At 48.0% G+C, this 21,755-nt stretch overlaps 1 protein-coding gene across 1 annotated transcript; it reads left to right on the top strand.

The window, feature by feature from the left end:
- Window positions 1-494: 494 nt before the first annotated feature.
- Window positions 495-2,880, top strand: LOC309676370 (E3 ubiquitin-protein ligase RBBP6-like; the record flags this gene model as incomplete). Its single annotated transcript, XM_082488909.1, has 3 exons — window positions 495-720; window positions 2,071-2,170; window positions 2,748-2,880. Exons 1-3 carry the CDS (start codon window positions 555-557, stop codon window positions 2,878-2,880), a joined length of 399 nt encoding a protein of 132 aa, XP_082345035.1. The 5' UTR covers window positions 495-554.
- Window positions 2,881-21,755: the final 18,875 nt, after the last annotated feature.

Raw genomic sequence — 21,755 nt, 5'->3', positions numbered from 1 at the left:
GCTGTGTGGCCTTGGCTGGCTGCGGAGAGGAGGGGAGAGCGGGGGTGACAGCCTTGGGGGTGACAGCCCGGGGGGTGACAGGAGGGCCAGCAGGCAGTGAGAGGCATGGGGGGTGGCAGGGTGGGCCCAGGGCTGTTGGGAGAGCCAGCACTGGCCCAGGGGCTGCCGGGAGGTGACGCCGGGTGGTGAAGGCCCCTGGGGGACAGCAGGGACCCCAGAGACTTGGGGGGCACCAGGAGAGCGGGCGGGGACAGGCCCGGGGGACAGCAGGGGCAGCAGTGGCCTGGGGCGGCAACGGGCCTTTGGTCACAATGCGTGTGAGGCGTGGGGGGGCGGCGTGCGGTGTCCCCGTGCCCATAGCGACCGGTCAGGCCTGGCAGTGCAGCTTGCCAGAGAGGGAGCAGAGGCTGCGCTGGGCTCAGCCCGCACCACCTTCCCCGGGCCCTGGGTGGGCCCTTCCCCACGCCGCCGCAGGCCCCAGCCCGGAACAGGGGCCGCCACAGCCTCTGCCACAGGAGACGCCGTTGTGGAGCAGGCACTGCCCGCCTCTGGCAATGTCCTGCATCCACTACAAGTTTGCCTCCAGGCTGCGCCATGACAGGGTGATCTTCCAGGGCCGAGACATCTCCCTGAGAGACCTCAGGCGCCAGATCATGGGCCGCGAGAAGCTGAAGGCGGCCCACTGCGACCTGAGGATCAGCAATGCCCAGACGGAAGAAGGTGCGTGGGGGGGGCAGGCGCGGGGAAATATGGGAGGATATCTTCTGATAAAACACTTGCCAGATTTCTATGAAAGCCGGTGGAGAAATGTGAAAGTGATAGTAGAACAGATGGCTCATTTGAAGAAAAAAAGTTGTTTGGGTGACTTAATTTTGTCTTCAGCTTGTTTTAATGCACTGCATCGGGAACCTGTTTTTTCGGCTGTTGCAGAAACTGCTCAACAGCAACATTTTGGATCCAGAGTGTATCTGTGAGTTGCAATCTATGCAGACCCTTGAAAGCCATCTTGCACAGGAGTGTTCTCCGTATCTGAATTATACTCTGGGATTTCTTTTTAATAGAACTTCTTTTCTACACCAAAGACATTGTCATTCAGATGCTACTGAGCATCATTTCATCGTTCATTTCTAACCAGATTTTTTGGGGTTTTGCTTCTGCAAAAGACTAACGTGGTGTAAGACAAGGCAAAGCATGGAGAGCTTCTAGCACGTGCTGGTTTTGAAAGGCATTTCCAGGCTGCTTTCATCAGTAATTTCGTTCAAGTCTGTCTGCTCTGCAAAAAATGAATCGAAAGAATTCACGTCCCTGTGGTTAATTCAAACTGGATGATCAGCTTAAGAAGGGAGATACCACTTTCGTTGGAGCCAATTCTGCCCTACTTATGAAAGCAAGACCGAAATCCCCCCAAATTTCTGCGGTCCACGTTCTAGCACTGCCAGCTTTGTTCCTGTTTAAACGTAACAGAAACAGAAACCGAGCAGTTTGGTCAGTTTGGTTGTTGATGCTCCAAGAAATAGAGCGAGATGGCGGGCTCTCTTCTGTGTTCTGTCAGTCTTGAGCACCGGTGGTTTTAGGTGAATCGTTTTTAGGTAACAGCTATGAAAGCCACGGCGCAGAGCTTCCATGCTTTAGCCAAGGGCCTGTTTTGCTGCAGGGCGAGCGTGTCAGACCTTAGTATCTGCTTTATGCAGGTGAGACTGCTGTGGTTTGTTTTTCTCGAAAGATCTCTTGGCATTGTAGCCTCAACAGAAGCAAATGCAGCTTAAGCTAGATGCGGAAAGAACCTCATGCCTTAGCAGACTCTCTTTTTGTCACCTTTGAGATAACTTTGCTGTTGGCATTTAAACTATATAAAAAAATGATGATTTCGCTGCTTGTCTTCGATTAGGAAACCTGAAGGTCTCTTGAAACGTACCGTTAGAGTGTTGAGATGGTAACAGCGCAATGTCACACGCAAAGTTTTGCTTTCATAGCTGTAAAAGGATTCTCTGAAGTGCGATGTAACTACACAGTAAGAGACCTTCTTACAAGTTGACTGATGTTTTTTTTCTGCATTCATGTTGTTTTCAGAATACACAGACGACAATGCCCTGATTCCTAAGAATTCATCAGTAATTGTCAGAAGAATCCCCCCTGGAGGAGTTAAAGCTACCAGCAAAACATCAGTTCTGTAAGTATCCATAAAGCATTGTGTTCTTTGTTAGGGGTTTCAGTGTGTTGACGTTTTTTAAGGCTGTTACTTTACAGAGACACTCACATTGTCTCTCTCGTGTTACAGCTGCTCTTAATTTTTGTTGTCACGGGGTAGATTTTAATGTGCCTGTCCCAAAGCAGGCTGACATTTTGAGGCCTGCTGGGGTTAGCAGGCAGGTTAGCTTTCTGTTCCTTCACAGCAACACCGCTCTACAGACTGTGCGGTTGACATTTTTGTTATTTCTTTGTCAGAGAACTGATTTTTTTGATACTTACGCAGCAGAGACAAAAGATCTCAGGACTTCCTCTTGCACTGCTGTGTTCTACATCTGTCAGTCTTAGAGTATTTGTGACCAAGGAGAAATGTGATTTTGAGGGTTCTTTTCAGTACCAAGAGAGAAGAGCTTACGTATACGGAGGAACTTCCACATTCACTAGATGATCAGAACATAAAGTTTTGATGTTCAGGTTTTATAATCTCTTTGCACGGCTTTATGTTGGGTACAAGTGCTTTATTTTAAGTTCTGACCACCTTCCTTTCTTTCTTCTTCTAGAAGTCGAACTGAGCCAGGGAGTGGAACATCAAAAGCAGTATGTAAAAACACAATCATCTCACACTTTCTTCTGCACACTGCACTTAATCCTAAACAATGGAGCCTTGTATTAATTTTGCAAACAGTAACTTGACCTGTTTTCCAGTAAAACGTAGTATATGTTGCAAATGCAATGTATTTAATTCAGCCTAGTAAAAAGTGAGGAATGCCATCCTTTGCACAGTTCTCATGTGAATATTGGTATTTGTGCCTAGCCATGCATTGTATTTCACAGCGACTATGCTGGACTATTTCCCGTATGACTTTGTGTTGTACAGATGATGTAGGACCGTTTTTAGATCATGCAGGTTCAAGGCTTGCACAGGTGAACTCGGTGCCATGTTCTACATCTGTCTGTCTGGAGCTAGTAATACGTACGTTTGTATGGGTTCTTGGGTGCTTTTTGTTTCCTGCGGTAAAAGTCATGCTATCCTGTAAAGAGTAGTTCCCGGTTTGGGAAGAAAGAAGGGGAGTACCTTATCAGCCTCAGCGTCATGTAGCAGTATCACTCATCTCCAAGGCACAAAGAAGAAGCCCTTCACACACTGTTTACCGCTTTTCGTGCGTCTCGATAATTTTGCATTGGAAACTAACACAATTTTTACAGAAGAATCTAATTGGCTGCAAGTTATGGACATTTCAGGAGGCTTTGCCACAGCCAAACCAGAAGCATTTCTGTAACACGGACAATTGCGTGGCTTTTTCTGAGTTTCTAGTCGTTAGAGTTACAGATCCATTCTCTGAATGCGGCACAACTTCATAAATTCTACTCTGCATATACAGTGGACAACACAAACTCATGGGTTTGAACGCAGACCCTGTAAATGCTGTAAATGTACCTCCTCGTTTATCGGAATATACCAAGGTGTCTGTGTGGTGTATTAGCAGACGTGACCTTCTGAAACTGTTGTAACACCATGTCTTGCTACAGAACTGCTTGCATTTTTTGCTCAACGATGCGTAACTTCGCCTGGCAAAGCACTGGTGATTGCACCTTGTGAAAAGGCGTAGTGTTAGTCAATTAAAATACCAGTTACAGAGACGAGAGAAGGCAGCGCCTAGTGCAGAGGAGCTAGTTCTTTCTTCTGAAAATAAAGGCGGGAGTTCATTTCCAAGAGAATCTCTTCCCACTGGTAAATTCTTCCCTCGCTCACTGCAGTGAGAGACACATTTCACAATGTGTACATTTGGGGGAAAAAAAGGAAAGGTTTGGAAGGCAACCACCAAAAGACATTGGTCTGCATTAGTGCTGCCCCTAATCGTGTCCTTGGTTTGGTAAACTCACGTGAAGTTTTACTCTGAAACGTGAAAAGCTCTGTACACGTTTGAGCTTTTGAGAAAATTTCAGTATTTCAGACAAATCCGGGAACGTGACAGCAAGCAGCTCAAAACCGTTACTTTCTCTGACCTCTTTAGTGCAGACTGGCTTAGCCTGGAGGCAATGTGCTAACAGTCTTCGGGTCTGTTATTCCTGTGTATTAACTGCCGTATTTGAATTTTGGTCTATCCCGAGTAATGTTTTGTGGGATTTGGATGTGTTTTCTAAACCGTTTGGATTCCAACAAATTAGTCTAGCATCTGTAAAGGTTCCTCTAAATGTTCATGGAAATTATTTCATAGATGTCGATCTGGATTATGTTACTGTTGGAAAAAAACTGTCTATGAAACAAGCGTTCAATAAAATTGTGAAACTAGTTTGTTGCTTTTGTGAATGAACGCATGTAAAACCCAAACCAATAGGGGCTGATCTGAATGATGGGCACTTGAAGGTCCAAGTCATTGACAGCCACTCCCTTGGACCCTGCTTGTACCTGGACTAGTGTGTAATAAAAATGTTTTAAGAAATCCTGCTTAACTTAATCAGCTGGCTTCCATAATTGGAAGATGTAGCTCTGCGTAATGGTTTTAGTACCATTTGCATGTTAGAAGGACAGAGCCAACTGGACAAAAACCTGCAGGTTTTGCTTTCTGTAGTTAACTCACCTAATATGAAGAAGTTAGGCCGGCGGGGGAGAACGTGCAGTTTGGACAGCCTAGAGCACGTGATTGTCAAATTTCTACTGCAAAGAATCTCTTGTCTTGCTGAGGGATTATGAAAAGCACGATTCCTTTTCAGGCTTCTGTGTCTGAAGCTGAAGTTCAGCAAGCAGAAACAACTTCCCCGACTCCTGGGTGTCCTTTTAATGCTGCAAAATGTAAAGAAAGAGAGTTGCATGCATCTTTCCCCATTAAATGCACGGTGGATAGCTTCTCCTTCAAATAGGCCGGAGCTTAAAAATTGGTTTGAAAATACTGGATAGTATAATTTTTTCGACACGTAGCTTCAGTCCACTTGGGAGAAAATTGATTACGCCAGCCTTTCTGTGAGGTACCAACAGAGCCAAAGGTTCTGAGTGCCCGAGAATGCTCTTTTCAAGTGGGTGAACGGGCACATAAACATCACGCGATGGCGTAAGGACTCCCCAGAACATCTTCAGGACAACTGTATTTGATCAAAGCAGCTGTTTTCACGCAACCTCAGCTAGCGTTGTGCTGCTCTTTACAGGATGGGGTGAGCGGTGCTGTCTTGGGCCGTGTGGGCTTAAACGTGTTTCTAACATGTGTGTCAAATACTTCCCTGTTACACAGACTGACGATCTGGCCGGTGCTTCCAAAGAAGATATAATGAAAGCTACGGTGATCCAGTCGTGCCGTGAATACGATGCAATGAAGTAAGTGTTGATCATGTCACATCTCTTCTTCAAAGACTATGGAAAAGTTGTAGAGATGTTTGTTTGAACAAGAGAGACACATGCATACCTTTTTCTTCTTTTCCCCAAAAAATTTTAGTTATGGGAAGAAACCCTTGGCTCCACCTCCACCATCGTATATCTGCTTTCGTTGCGGAATACCTGGCCACTATAAAAAGCACTGCCCAACCAATGGGGTAAGATTGCAGGGGACTGCTTTTTAATGGCGGTTCACAGTTTTTAGTATTCCATATAAAAACAAGGCATTTCTGTTGCTCCCGCCTATTGAATATGTGTGTGTTTTATTGACGCACGTCTCTGGCTGAGCTTTCATGCCCTGTAACGTTACTCGCCGCATGTATACGCAGCCGTCATCTATAGAGACGGTGAAGGTAAGTAAGACGAGCTCTCCCTCTGAATTGCGCCTTGGAGGAGGAGCGGGTTTGTGCCTCTTCTAGGGGCGGGTGGCGAGCTAAGCGATATGTAACCCTTACGGAACCCGGAGTTAAGCAAAAGAATGTCGCTTGAGCGCAAAACGCTGCTCAAGTCTTTGCAACATCCTGGTTCTATTAGTTTAGGAAAATAAGAGAAACCCTTAGGCTAGGTAAAAGGAGAGGATTAAGGGCTTTTGCTGCTTAAAATCACCGTTGAAATATCATTTTAAGTGTGGGTCTTCAGATGAGAGATGTCCGCATTTCTTTTCTTAACAGGACAAAAATTTTAAGCCTCTTCCCAGAATTAAAAAGAGCACAGGAATTCCAAGGAGCTTCATGATGGAGGTGAAAGATCCCAATACAAAGGGTGCCATGCTGACAAACACCGGGCAATACGTAATACCAATCATTAACGCGTACGTATGGAATGAACTGGACTGAGCACAAAGGGAACGAGAGGAACCATGGGCAAATGCCTGAGTGGCAATGTAACCGAGTTGGCCAGCGTCTGTAGTGACGGGGGAGGAAGCACTGTTGCTGTATCGTAACCTTCTAAACTGCGATACTTGCTAGTATTAAAACGGGGTGGTCCTACTGTTCATGCCCCTGGACCTTGGTTAAACTTGCGATGTGCTAAGAATCTGGCTTTCTGCCAAACATTTCCGTAGTATTTACAGTGGAGTCGTTCTCTTGGAAAGCTCATTTGGCTTCTGATTTATGTTTCAAAGGCTTCTTGCAAAGTTTAACAAATAGCTCTTGGACTGAGATTTCCTCCCCCCCCTCTGACTTTTATCCAATGCCATGTGGGAAACCGACTGAAGTTTTCCTGTTGCTGTAAACTAAGAAAATACTACTGTGTGCTGACAGCAGTGGCTGTTTGAAAATGCACTTGGTAGCACTTCCGTTCTTCTGTCACGCATCTCCTTTTGTAGACGCTGTACCATAGAGCTCTTCCATGTGTAAAATGTAATGACTCAGAGACAAAGTTTATCCTGCGCCTGCAATTTGCTCTCTGTCAAAGGAGAGGTGGGATTCATTTCACCTGACTTCTAGCTGTCAAAAAATGATGCTTCTCACCTGAGCTAATTTCTTACTTGATCCAATGAATGGCAGAGTTCTGCAGAAGGAAATTGGTTCCCCCTCCCTCTGCTAGTGCTGTGGCTATGGCAAAGCAGTTTAAACTAAATGCCTACCTCTCCGAAGGCTAATGCAGAGTGAGAATTCCATCTGTTTTCTTCCTCCGATAACATGCAAAGCTTGGAACAGTTTTCCTTTACCCAGCTTTAACTTTTTGCTTTTTTCCTTCCCCACCCCGCCCTCCAGGGAAGCTTATGCTCGAGGAAAGAAGGAAAAGCCTCCCTTTTTACCAGAGGAGCCGTCCTCCTCCTCTTCCTCCTCCTCCTCTGAAGACGCTATTCCAGAGGAGTTGTTGTGTCTCCTTTGCAAAGAGATAATGACCGACGCCGCTGTTATTCCCTGCTGCGGAAACAGTTACTGTGACGAATGTACGTGTTATTCCCGTCTTTGTTAATTCCAAACATCACATCTGATTTTCTGAAAGCAGAAATAGGGGATGACGAAAATACTTGTCACCCGTTCGTGACAACCTATTCGTGAACCTTGAGGCTGGGGGCTTCTCCCTGTACTAGACAGTGGAAAAAAGACTAGTGAGAACATCAAGACGCAGACATCTTCAAGTGTTACACTAGTGAAAGACCAAAACTGTATAGTTATTTGCTGCATATGAGAAACTTTTCACACTGTTGAACATCTATAGCTTCATGCGCTCAGTTCAAGACCATCTTCACCCATCAATCATATAATTGTTTTATACTTGATGAGAACCCCCAAAATTGCTTTACTTTGGCTAAACCTCCTTTGATGACTCTAACGATACACAGGTATTAGAACGGCATTACTGGACTCGGAGGAACACACATGCCCAACGTGTCACCAGACAGACGTTTCCCCCGATGCTTTAGTTGCCAACCACTTCCTACGCAAGGTAACATGATGACTTCTACGTAAACTGTTTGTAAGAACAGGGTCTTAATGTTACTCTGTGGAGGCGTTTGTTCATCTATCTGCTGAAGTTTCATATTCCCTTTCTGTAAATGTTTTTCTGCCTCTAGGCCGTCAACAACTTCAGCAATGGAACTGGCTACACAAAAAGGCTCCCTGAGCGGATTCAGCAGCAGCAGCTGCCAGCGCCACCACCTCCACCACCGCTCATGACCGTTACACCTCCTGGACCTTTTTGGTAGGAAATCTGTAGATCAACATGAATATAAGAGCCACCAAAATGCTGGAGTCAGATTCTTCTTCTTGAGCTTCTCTGCTAGGGATTTATAGATAACATTAGTGACAGTTCCGCATAACTGTGGGAGCTCTCTTTTTCGTTTCTACTTGGAATGAGGCCACTTTGGTAAGCTGGAAGTGTGCCTCATGCAAGAATTTTCTCCAAAGCATTTCCCGTTTGGTTCCCTTATCAGTCGCTCAGTACAGGTTTACCCTGAGAGAGGAACGTTTTTTCCCCAGGAGCCCTTTGATTGTAAGTGGCTAGCAATTCCTAAAGAAACCATTCCTTGATGTTAAACCTTCCTGAGTGCATTAACTTCTCTTTAGTACTGGGGGAATAATATTTTAATGAAAAGTGTAAAAGTGCAATCATAGGTAAAATTGGCCAGGTGTGTTCGCTCTACTTTCTTCTATAGTATTTCCGTCGTCAATGTTAGAATAAGGAATACACAGTATTCAGTATGGTTGAGTATTACTCAGTAATACACAGCGTAGTCAGTGATGCATACAGATTGGGTAATAAACATTGAAACACTGTAAATTTGAGGAATTTACAAACCTGACAGTCTAAGTGTGCAACCCAGTGCGGTCACAGGAAACTACATGAAAAATCTGTACGATTCCTTAGGGCTTATACCCTTTCGCCTTTATGCCTTGAATGCAAACAGCCACTCTGCCCAGCAGATGGTCAGGCTCAGCCGTACCATTGAACACAAAGGATCACAATTCAAAAGAACCTCTCGGGCAGCCTCTGAAGTAGCTTTATCTTTCACGTAGCACTCCAAAACACTCTTTGAATAATAGAAATTTGCTTGTTTGTTTGTTTGTTTGTTTGTTTCGTAGTGGTGCCAACAGCGTTCGACCTCCTACTGCTCTGGTGACGGCACATCTGGTGTCGGTGTCACAGAGGTGTCGCCAAGGACAATCACTACCCACAACTGGTAAGTAACTGCAACTTCCGAATGTCTTTAAGCAAATTACCTGCAGATCAACTGAATGGGATCTTTGTTCTTTTTCCTCTCCCCACTCCAAAAGGTCACCCAGGGAGAGCCAGTACACCTTGCTCAGCAGGTGGCAGACCGGGCTGCCAACTGTAAGTATTCTACAGAAATTCAGTATGTTCCTTCTTGTAACCCGTCAAATGATTCCATAAGGTGTCACTCACACAGCAGCTGATTTGTAATGAAAAAAGTATGCACAGAGAGTTGTGGAGAATACAAGCGGTAATTGATTTTTAAACGGCTTATTTTGAATTGGCTTTAACAGAGGGGATCTGTGCATGCAGTAAGGTTACTGTAAATAAAACCCCAGTATGGGATTGGAAAGAGGACTGTGAAAAATGAATGCTTTTTGAGGAAACCATAATCTCACGTGAAAACTAAACATAATGAAAGGATCAGATGGAAAGTCACCCTTTTGATTACTGCTGAAGAGAGCTGAAGAAATTGATTTCCCAATAGAGAGCGGGACTCGAGCCCCAACACTGCCAGCATCACCACCGGTCTCTGTGCCCGTGCCTCCAGCTCCCCTGAAGGACTTTGAGAGGAGGAATGGTGCCAATGAACATATGAGGAATACTGTGAAAGGGTTCTTTAAAAAAAGAATGCAAGAAAAACTCGTGAAGACAAATCTCAGGCTAGCTGATGTCTTCTATCCCCAAAATCACTTGGGCAGGAGTCTGAATCGCTCTCTATTAGTAATGCTGCCAGTATCTTTCCTCGAGTAACGGCATTGAGTCATAGTACTAGAGGCTGAGTTTAGAGATGCCTTTAGGTAGCACGTTTCTTGAAATGCCGTCACTATCCTTGGTGTGAGCGATTATGTGCTAAAGTTTGCTAGAACAGCTGGGCAGAAGTGTTGGTTAAATAGTGCTGCACGTAGGATTGCAGTACAAGTATTTTGCATCCTGTACAAATTGCCAAATAAGGATTGAAGTTCAATAGCCTAAGCTGGCATTTTAAAATTGAGGTTGACTGTCTTCAGGCTGAATTGTGTTTTCTTGATGTTTGATAGTGCACTGTAGACGTTAAGAGTTCTCTTCTTGCATCTTACTGCAACAAAAAGGGTTTGCACTGCACGTGGTTGCCCAGTGGTGAAACGTGTGCGTTCACATACCAGTAGAGGCCAGTGCACAGCGCCTTAAATCAATCAACAGCGATGGTAGCTCGTGTGCTAGAAGCGAGTGGAAACAGACTTACCCTTCCTGTATGCTTTTACACTTACAAAGCAGCAGCTGTTCTGTCTTGGAAGCAGAAACATTTACATGCGATCACGTTCTTCAGTTTGCAGTAGCGCTGTCAGCAGCTGAAAGTTTGCGCAAAAGCATATGGAGAGGAACAAAACCCAAACCAAACCAAACTTGGGAGGAAAAAAATACTTTCATTTATTGCTTTTGTGTTGTGTTTTTTTAAAGGTCCAAGTCTCCCTGTAGTGCTTCATTTTACTCCAATTCATATACCTACCCCACGTCAAGACCGGAAAATATACAGAACAAACACCGCAAGAGAAGAAGAGGGGATGAGAAGGAGGGATTTTGCAAGGCTGAGTTGTTAGAAGGTGTGAGAAAACCAAGAGTGCCAGTTACAGCAGCAGATGTTAGAAGAGACTCTCCCTTCAAGAAGCAAAGGATAAGCACTTAGGACCTTTTTCAGATGTATTTCTATGAAAGCGGATGCTTTTTGGTTTAGTATTACTATGTATTTGTATTTGGCTTACTGTACTTTTAGCGTTACTAGGTATTTGGTTTAGTATTACTATGTATTTGTATTTGGTTTACTGTACTTTTAGTGGTACTACGTATTTGGTTTAGTATTACTATGTATTTGTATTTGGTTTACTGTACTTTGTTTAGTGTTACTACGTATTTGGTTTAGTATTACTATGTATTTGTATTTGGTTGAGTATTACTATGTCAGTAACCACCAGGATCCCTAGTTGCTCTTTGTCCTTAGAGGCTGCAGAAATGCAGAGAGCCGTGCCCGTTGTTTTACGGCCGCCAAGCACAACTGTCATCTTTCCTGGCTCAATCTTCAGTTTCGCCAAGCTCTTGGGTTTTAGGAAACCACTGTAATGTAAATGTAGCACTCCAGCAGTGACATTACCCTTTCCCTCCTATTTTCTGCCCCCTTACTTTATGTCAGTTTCTGTTTAGGCTTCTGTCTGAAATGGCAGTTAATACATTGACTGTCGATTCTGGAGTTTGGGGTTTGGGGTTTTTTTTAGGGGGTTTGTTTTGTTGGGTATTTTTTCAATTCTTCTGCAGTATTACCCTAGGGTTGTATACAAGTTGTGGAATGATTACTAAAAATGATCAATAATACAGCATTGTTCACGCATTAAGGAAAGGTATAAACGCAAAATGCTTCTAGGGTAACATACAGCCGCAGCTGGTAGCTGAAGAATCCGCTACATCTGTGATTCCCTGTACAATATTGCTTACAAAGCAACACGGGGAGTGGAGTGGGGTGGAGACTCCAAGGCCAAACCCTGTGATAATCCGGAAAGCATGGGAACGAGATGGTACCACGGAAGGAAAGCAGTGCGAAGGATGGAGCAGAGTGGAGACACTGCGGCTAAAACTTTGGGATAAAATGGGAACTTGGGGACCAACTGGAGCCCTCGAAGGTCTTATAGAACTGATAAACCGCCTACTTGTTACCCTGAGCCAACAATCTGCCATTTTTTTGATGAAATGCTGTCCTTTACTGAACTTTGCTCATTAGAGTGTCATTATAATACCAAAACACACCTCCATCCCAAAAGCTAGGCGCCTCCAAGGTGCGACCACTCCTCCTTGAGTCTGCACCCTGAATTTTTTCGTCAACTGTACCTTTAAATGCGAGGCGGGAAAATTTTACTCCAATCATAATGAAAGTATGTATGACTAGAGTCGCTCAAACTCCACCTTGAAGATAAAAAATAGTATAAAAATAGCCCAAGAAAAGGGGGATGAGAGGGAAGACACCGTCGTGGACTTCTGGGACCAGTCGACGGGCTGAGCCTCTCTTCCCCCGCAATGAGGATGCTTGTGGGTAAGATTCAAACACTTGGCGATACCAAGTGCTTCCCCCGGAAACTTAGAAATCTCTATACAGAGCGGTTTTATAACTTAGCGCTTTTCTAACCGAGCTATATTGCTAGCATCTTTAGCATTCGCACATGCTTTGCAGACAGTCACTATCACCGGCAATCCAAAAGAACTTGTGTATCTGTTGTCTAAATAAACTGTACTGTGTAGGCAGCTAGTCGTTTGGGTTTCTCATTGAACGCGACCGAAGCGTGGCCGTGTTAGTTCATGAGCACAACTGGGCTGAAGGTGCAGTCCTCTATTAGTGTATTCAGAACCGTAACAGTTTAATATATCAAACGCGCCTGGGCTGATAGTGGTGAATTGGGCATCACTCAGAATTTAAACCTAGCCGCACCTAGCCTCCCACCTCGGTGAGGAGTGTTAGAACGCAAGGGGGTTTATTTTCTGCCAAAACTACTTGGCCCCTTAACGCCACACAAGCGTCATGGATATATTGTTTCCCCTTGACTGACTGGAGGCAGTACTTCAGTATTCCTGTAGAGTACTCCAATCGAGAGCTTTCCTAAGGTCTGCTTTGTGTTTGAAGAACCACAAAAGGAGAGAGGCTGTGCCTGCCATGAGAGAACATGGGCCTGTTTTTCCACAGAACTAGGCACAAAATGTTCTGAGAAGAAGGAAGCTTGAATCTTGTGGTAAGGCTCGCAATGGCAATGAAGAGAAGTTCTCTTCTTCCGGATCTGGGTGTTCCTCTCCAAAGGCACATTTTCAGGAACTTGGTTGTTCTCAATACAGTAATGCTGCGTGTGCTTTCCTAAATGTGGAGAGAAGGACCGATTAAGTGAAGTGAGGTTGCAATCTACACACATCTTCTGCATGCAGCTCTTCTTTCCCCAGAGTCTGCTCTGAGTCTATTCCCTTGAATTCTTCCCCTGCATTAGTACTGCGTCCAGCTCTGGAGCCCCCAACATTGGAAAGACATGGACCTGTTGGAGCGGGCCCAGAGGAGGTCCCAAAGATGACACTGGACGAGGTTGCCCAGAGGAGCTGTGGAAGCTCCATCCCAGAGGTGTTCAAGGCCAGGCTGGATGGGGCTTTGAGCAACCTGGTCTAGTGGGAGGTGTCCCTGGCCAGGGCAGGGGGGTTGGAATGAGACAGTCTTTAAAGTTCCTTCCAACCTAAACAACTCTATGATTCTATGATGAGGAGGAGGAAGGAGAGAGACCACAAGGAGGACGGGTACGGGGAGTGAGACATACAGGCAGAGAGAGAAAAAGCAGGAGAGGGAAGAGGCCAGAGAGACTGTTAACCACAGGGGGATGCAGAGCGGGACAAAGAGGCAGAGAATGAGAAAACAGCAAAGTGCTTCAGGACAGAGAGAGAGGAAGAGAAAAAGAGGAAAACGGAGAGGAAGAGCAAGAAGAAAAAAGGGACAGGTAGCATGCCAGAGAAAGAGAGGGGCTGGAGACTAGAGCAGGGGCAGGAAGCAGGATACAAGACTAGCCAGATGAGGAGAGGTACAGGGAAGCAAAAGAGTGACACCAGCGAAGGAAAGGCTCGGGGAGCACAGGCACAGGGAGGGATCCGGACGCAGCACAGGGGCGACACAGCCCCAAGGGCCCAGGACGCAACGCAGGTCCTGCTCTCCGTGCTGCCGGCAGAATTTTACGAACCCTGCCTCAGCTGGAACGGCTGGCTGTCTCTTGTCTGCAGCTGGGGGCAGCATGCCCTTCATGTCCTTCTCCAGCTGCTTCAGCTTCTTCTGCTCTCTTCAACTTCAGCCTGAGCCAGATGCAGACAACACCACCCCTGGGGGAGGGACGGACAATTGAACCCTCAGTGCGGCCTCTGGGAGAGGGAAAGAACCGCGATTCCCTCAGCCGGCCCCGGGCTGGAGCCCCTCCTGCTGCAGGAGCTGCTGCAAACACCGCTCCTTCCCCGCGCTGACGCTGACAGCACTGCGTTACCAGGGATGGAGCGCGCCCCAGGCCCAGCTCGCTGCTGCTAGGACAGGCCGTGGGGTGGCCTGGGGCTGCAGGAGAGCCCTCAGGGGAGGCGCTGGGGCTGGGGTGGCTGAGGGGGCTGTGGGAGTCGGGGTGCCCGCTGCCTGTGCCCAGGGGGGGGTCTCTCTCCATCCCCTTCCCCTCCGCGGCTCCCGGGTCCCTCCCGGGGCTGCCGCGTCCAGGCCCGGCTCAAGCTGACTGGGACCCCATCACTGCGGGCGCTTTGGGGCTGCCCCGCCACCCCCGGGTGGCCCCACCCCTCACCTCAGCCCAGTGGCAGCTGGAGCAGGGACTGCGCCTCCCGAGACCGACAGGGCAGCCCGGCAGCGGCCTGTGGGGCCATGAGAGCTGCCGGCGGGGCCCGGGAAGGAACATGGCCGCTGGGCAGCCCCGTGCCCCGGGACTACAGCTCCCAGCATGCCCTGCGGCGCCACTTCCTGCCCTCTGTCCCCCGCCCCCCTACAGCCCCCCTGGCTGCCTCCTCGGGGCTGCCCCGGCCCAGGGCCAGGCCCCGGAGCCCCGGCGGGGCCGGCAGGAGGAGCAGGAGAGAGGGGGAGAGCGGCAGAGAGGGGTGGGACAGGGCGATGGGGTGGCTGGAGAGGGGCAGGAGAGGACAGAGGGAGGGGAGAGGGACAGCAGGAGGGGAGAGCAGGGGGGAGCTGGGCAGGGAAGGGGAGGGAGCAACCATCCTGGTGAGGAGAGGGCAGAGGGGTAGAGTGGGAAAGAGATGCGGGGAAGGGGAGAGCGGTGGAGGGGGAAAAGAAAAACAGTCATTTTCTGTCTATTTGCTTGTTGGTTTTGCTTTTTTAAAAAAATATCGTTTAAGCTCTAAATACCACCTGCAAGGGAAAAGGAACCCGGCGTACCAGGGTGGGCACAGTTGAAAACCAAACCCATTCCACAGCCGCACAAACCGGCACTTGCTTCTGTTGCACACCCTCCACTGCCTGCCTGCAGGTAGAGGCAGCCACCCCGTTTCTTGAGCGCTCCCCAGGAGCGGCACCACCGTGTAGCTCAAAAAACCATACTGCCTGCAAAGACTTAAGCGCAGCCTAATTCTGGGCAACTTTTCCTCTTTTTAGGCCCTCTGGTTAAAGACTCCTCTGTTGAGACATGGCTCAGGACCACGCCAGGACCAGCAGAACTGCTTCCTGCACCCCGTGGTGGTGATAGGCAGAGGGACAGGTTAGTGGGACCCGGTACGCGTGCTGAGTGTCAGGGTCACCCTCGCCTGTTTTTTCCCAGCAAAGCCCCAACCGGTGCCGGCCCCGAGCTGCAGCCCTGGGGCCGAGGCTTAAGGAGCCGGGCATTCCTGCAGGCGCTGCACCCTGCAGGGCCCCACCACTGGCTGCCCTGGACTCCAGCTCTGCTTTCTGCCAGCACCAGGGGCACTGCAGAATGGCTCGTCTGCTCCCCAAGGCTGTTCTGACCCATGTCTGCAGTTCATATGTAGTGTCCACAACACACAGATGATTTGGGGGTGGCAGGTCTCTCTTGTGGCACCCTGGGAACGGGGCCAAGCAAACCCCATCCCTCCCTTCGATCTTTGTCCCCAGGGAGACTAAGGAGAGATGTACCTTGTGCTAGAGAGCGTCCTGCAGGGAGGTGACGGCTGATTGCAGAGCAATGCTGAGCCCCACCTGACAGCAGAAGTGCCCGGTGGCCGCAGAGCAGCCCAGGTGAGCTGATTCTCTTGGAGGCCACCAAAGCAGCCTTCCTCCACCCCTCTCATTTTGGTGACATATGCAGCAGCGCAGAGCGGTTTCTCAGGCATCCAGGCCCGAGGAGGGCTTCCCAGTGCCCCAGTGAGAGATCCAGCTCTTGGGAAGTGCCTCTCTATAGAGGAAAGGCCGCATCCAGCCACCATCCGCATCAGCGTGTTCTGTGTGGTCTTTTTTTTGTGGGAGATCCTTTTTCAGCTCGTTTGTCTGTTTAGGGTTTTGATTTTTGTATAATTTGTCCAGTGTTTCTTCTGGTTGATTTTTTGCTGCTCTGTTCAATTGGGTTGTCTTTTCTTTCTTGAAACTGTCATTTCTGGCCTGATACGTCTACTGCAGGTCAGGCAGTGTCAATTCTGCTGCGGTCCGACTCATTTCTGGAGAGTCGGTAGGTAGGTAGGTAGGTGTGGAGGACTTGGGGTTCATGGAGAATGACTGCCAGACGACTAACGGGCACTTCTGGGGCGGGGTGAGAGGACTTCTGGCTTGTAAGCAATGTCTGCCAAAGGACTAAGTGTACTTCCGAATGCCAAATTCATGGTCATTTCTCCTGTTTGGAGGAAGAGCCCTGTGAAGACACCAGCCACACAGAAGGACAAGGGTTTCTCCAGGGGTAGGTGGCTTTTTGGTTTCTTGCTTTTGCGTAAGCAACCTGCAAAGAGGCTACTATCATTAAGTTTAGTGACATTTTGTAAAGTCCCGGCCTGAGTATGGCATGACTTGAAGCATTGCTGAAAAAATGGTGGAGGTTTCTCTGTGTGTTCTAGATGCTTTGGGTTTGACCGTCTGCTCGTGATGGTGACTTCACGCAGTCCTTAGCTCCGGATTTCTAAGCCTCTAAGATTCCTACCCAGGAGTGAGATGTCCAGAAAGGACTGTGCTTGTACCCTGCTGTCAGCCTTCAGTCTAGAAAAACGTCTGGTAGCGGTGTATGCTTACCGGTAATGTAACTCAAACGGATCTTAAGTGGGCGCCCTTTAGAGTAGAGGAGAGAACGTGAGAAACACTCCAGTGAGATGTGTCTCTTGAGGATGAAGATACTGTCTTTGACAATATCTTCTCTAAAGTCTACTTCAGCAAAAGAAGAAGAAATCACTTCCAGTTTCTGTGCCTGGCTAAAAGAACTCAGCTGATCGTAGAGAGAAGTGATAGGAAGAGCCATTTGTTGTCGTTATTGACTACCACATCTGACTTGTTGTGCTTTCCCTGTGCCTAGGGTGGTGTTTTGTGCCTGGCACTGGTCTGATGTGCCGGGTCCACCTCCCTGTTGGTTGCCAGATGCAAGGCAAAGGGCTTATCCTCATTTAAAACTATTTGTCTAATTTCAGAAACTGTGTCCGTTGACGTAGAAACGCAACTCTTCCTAATGCCTTTGTGCACTAGTAGAGAAGCAGTGGGGGGTTTTCAGGGCAGTGCCTGTGAACGAGCCTTTAGGAGATCCTGTCCCTTGACTCAGATGGGGCAGTGAAGAGTTTGAGAAAGTCACGGGTGTTTTGGTGTGCAGTTTCTCTTACGGAGGAGAGCTGTGAGGCTGGGAGGAAAGACTGTGGGTAGGAGGGAATGTGCTTAGTTACATATCAAAGAGAGATACCATCAGTATCTAAGTAAGGGTCAGCATAACTATTCAGAATTTTGACTGTTTAAATGTTGACCTGAACTTTTGCCAAAATGGATTTGCTGGCACTTCTCTTCTAGTTCATGCGTGGGTACAGGAAAGAAGGCAGCCGACGTACACACGAGCTAAACCCCCTTTTTATTTCTGGCCATAAAGGGCCCCTCTCAGCTGGGAGCCTGAGAAGGACCCCGTGTTACAATTCTTCATTCTTTATATGCCATCTTAAGGCTACTGTCCTGGTTCCAGCAAGGACAGGGTTAATTTCCCCAAGGAGCCGGCAGGGGAGGCAGGTATTCCATACCACATGACCCATGCCCTGCTATAAGAGGAGCTAGCCGGGGAGGGGGGGGCAGCCGCCGTTCGGGGGTGGGCTGCAGCGGTGCTGTAATCTCTCATGGTTTGGCCTCAGCCAGCAACAAAGAACCACGCAGCCACTCGCTCGACTCCCACAGCCGTGGGAAAAATCAGCAGAAAAGGGCAAAACTCGTGGGCTTAAATATTATAATTTAACAGAACAGACAAAGGGAAGAAGAAAGAAAAACAATAACACCGGTAAAGGAATATAAGAATGTGATTACAGTACCGCCGCGAAGTGTACCAACCGGACCCACACCGCCTCAGCCCACCCCCGGAGTGGCAACTGACTCCCTCTCCCCGGCTAGCTCCTTTTATAGCTGGGCGTGGGTCACGTGGTATGGAATACTTGCCTCCCATGCCAGGTCCTTGGGGAATTAACCCCATCCTTGCCGGAACCAGGACAACGTACTTATACTCCTTTATCGGTGTTACTGGTTTTCTTTCTTCTTCCCTTTGGCTGTTCTGTTAAATTGCACTATTTCAACCCACGGGTTTTGCCTTTTCCTGCCAATTTTTTCCACGGCTGTGGGAGTCGAGCGAGCACTGCGTGGTTCTTTGTTGCTGGCTGAGGCCAAACCACAACTGCTACTCACATATTCATTGCTACAGTTTAAACAACCTACTGCTTTGGCCTTCTACCAAAGCCTGCCTTCTACCATTCACTTTTGAATATTTGTTCATGTGCCCCCCTGTGCAAGCACACTTGATGCATATTTATTAGCTGAGTTTGCAGTGTTTTTTGGAAATGTGCCACTGTCAGCTTGTTTCCATCTGGTTTCTTTTAACAATGGACTCACTTATATGGGGAAGGTCACAGTCGCCCAAGTTCTCTTGTGCATATCTTTGAAGCTTTTTCTTACGTTTGCGTCAAAAGGAATGTAATTTCAATATTTGTCTGTCAGAGTCCCAGGACTTTCCCTGATTTATCTGTCAGAGTCTCAGCAAAGGACTTTCACTGAGTCAGATTTACAACCATTGAAATGATTTATTTGATTGAGGGCGACACAGCAGATTTGAGATTGCCGTGTATAAATTCACTGACTACAATAGTGCTACTAATTAAGGTTAATATTGCTAGCAAATGTAATAATAATACTACCACAGCCCGGGGGTGACATTCACCCGAGGGTGAAAAAGGCACAGCGCTTACCCAGAAAAGCGTCCCTGCCTGGGCTGGACGAAGGGAACGCAACTGGTCTGTCAGGTACCGAGGTTCTTCTTTCTCAATTTAACAGTCATTTTCTCCATCTTTTTATGCCCACACTTACAAGGTTTCCTTCCCCCAGGTGACGGGTAGTATGATTTGGGTGGAGAGACGAGTGCTATAGTCATGAATGTTTAGCATGATCTCTATAATCTTCATTAGCATATGCAGGGATGTCAACTTCCATATGCGTTTCACAGGTAATGAGGCAGAGGTCAGTCATCGGGCATGACAGCCTTTCAAAGAAGCAAAGAACTACACGGGTTGCTGTTATCTGGTTGTCTCAGCTGATGAGAAGCAGGGCTGTCCTGCCTACACAGGGCTCCCTCCTTATCTGCATCCCATTACAGCCAGGGCAGTCTCTGCTCCCCCGAGTTATCAAGGCCAGGCTTATCTTATCTTTGAGCACAGAGACTTCACCCCATTATCCAACTTGCACACTTACGTACCGCCATGGGCTGGTCAGCTTTTTCCCCAGGGCTAGTTCAAAGCCTATGCAGCAAGACGCAACTGCTTCTTCCTATCCCAGAGGATTTCAAACTTTCCATGGGAGACGGGGAGGACCAAAGCTCTTGTATCACGGCTTGGCTTGATCTGGGAAGGCAAAAACAGCATGTGGTGGTGGCAGGCACTTCTGTCCTGCGAGCTGTGCAAATCAATCAATCTCTGTTGACAGTCTTTCATAAACAGGGATTCTGAGAAGTGGAAGTTTCTCCCTTCCTGTGGAAGAACGCACCAGAGCTTTGTTGTCAGAGAAGGAAGTGGTGAGCACTGCTGGTTGGATGCAGCTCGCTTGGCAGATGCTTGTGCTCATCTCTGGGCCCCCAGGTCTGACGCGTGCCTTTGCCCCCCACCCAAGCTGTGCTGCCGGCTCTTGGGAGATGGGGGTACCGAGGACGGAAGTTCCAGTCACCCAATCAGGGAGGATTTCTTCCTGGTTCTTGCACTTACAGGTTTTCAAAAAAGCCAGCAAAGAAGTTTTCCAAGGAAATGTGACCAAGGAAGGTGTAGGGTTGAGCTCTGATTACTGTCTGTGTGGATTGTGTCTGTCCTCAGTCAGGCACGCAGGCACTTTCCGATGAGAAATGAGACTGTTCCGGGCTGAAGTGAGCAATCAGGATCCAAAGACTGCTTTGTTGAAGGCAAGCAGGGGGAAATGTGTGGTTGGAGCCTTCTTGGTCGCTTGGCCTTTGATTTCAGAGCTGTCGTCTTCTCCGAATCTTGCAGTGCTCTTACTGAAGTCTCAGAATTAAAGGGATAAAGCAGATCATCCTCACCCATCCTGATCACCTTCCTCCACCTTCTGTTCCTACTCCTCTTCGCTGCAGTCCTTTTACCCTTCTTCTTTTCTCCCTTCTGTCTGTCCTCCTGTTTGTCATTGCTATGCTCGTCCTTATCCCCTTCCTCTTCCTCCCCCTTCCTCTCACTCCTCCTCCACAACTTCATCCTCCTCACTCCTCCTCCACAACTTCATCCTGTTTCTCCTGTTAGTCATCCTGATTTTCCTGTACATCTTCTCACTCATCCTCTTCTTGATTCTCCTCCGCCGCCTTCTCCTCTTTCTTCCGCACCTCCTCCACCGCCTCCTCTTTGTTCTGTTCCTCTTCATCTTGTATGACATCCTGTATCACACCCTCTCTTCCTTCTCTTCATCTTCCTCCTCTTCATATTCCCATGCCTCTTCATTCTCTTCTTTTTCCTTCCTCCTTCTCCTCCTTCTGCCCTTCTACCTCCTCCTCCTCATCCCATTCTTCTTCCTCTTTTTTCTCTTTTCATGTTTGTCCTCCCCCTGTTCTGTGTCTTGTTCCTCTACCTTCTATTCCTCCTCCTGCTCACCCTTCTTCTCTTCCTACTTTTCCTCCTGCCCGTAGTCCTGTCTTCCTATTCCTCATGTTCCTTCTCCACCTTCTCTTTCTCCTCCTCATGTTCTTCCTCTTCCTCCTTTGCTTTCTCTTCTTCCTTCTCGTTCTCATCCCCTTGCTGTGTTCCTCATCTTCTTCATCCCCTTCCTCCTGCTCTCTACCAGTTCATCCTGTTTGTCTTCCTTCCTTTTCTCCTCCTCCTGTTTGTCCTCCTGTTAATTCTCTTTGACGAGGTCATCACAGCCTGGTTGCTTGGGTGCCTGGCGCTCTGATAGATAAAGGGATACCCCATTTGGAAGGGTGTTTCACAGAATCACAGAAGCAGAGACTGGGTTGGAAGGGACCTCTGGAGATACCTAGTCCAACCACCCTGCTAAAGCGGGTTCATCTAGAGCAGGTTGCACAGGATCGCGTCCAGGCGTGTTTTGAACGTCTCCAGCAAAGGAGACTCTACTACCTTTCTGGGCTCTCGGTTTCCATGTGCCCTTTTCTCGTGTCACCGTGAGAACCACCACGGGCTGCCAGTGGGGGGGGGTGCGGGGGGGTGTTAAAGTGTTTGTGGGTTGGAGAGAGCAGGAAAACGAGCGCATTCCACATGCCATCTGGTGGGTGCCTGCCCATTCTTAAAGTGTTGTTAATTAAGTGCTGTTAGTTTGTGGTCTGTAGGGCAGGTGGAAGACCCAGGCGTCTGTGAGGTTCACACCATTGCTGTACAATTTTAT

This window comes from Vanellus vanellus (genome assembly GCF_965231255.1).
Source record: "Vanellus vanellus genome assembly, chromosome: 11".
NCBI classification, from domain to species: Eukaryota; Metazoa; Chordata; class Aves; order Charadriiformes; family Charadriidae; genus Vanellus; species Vanellus vanellus.
This window is presented reverse-complemented; position numbering and strand designations above follow the sequence as displayed.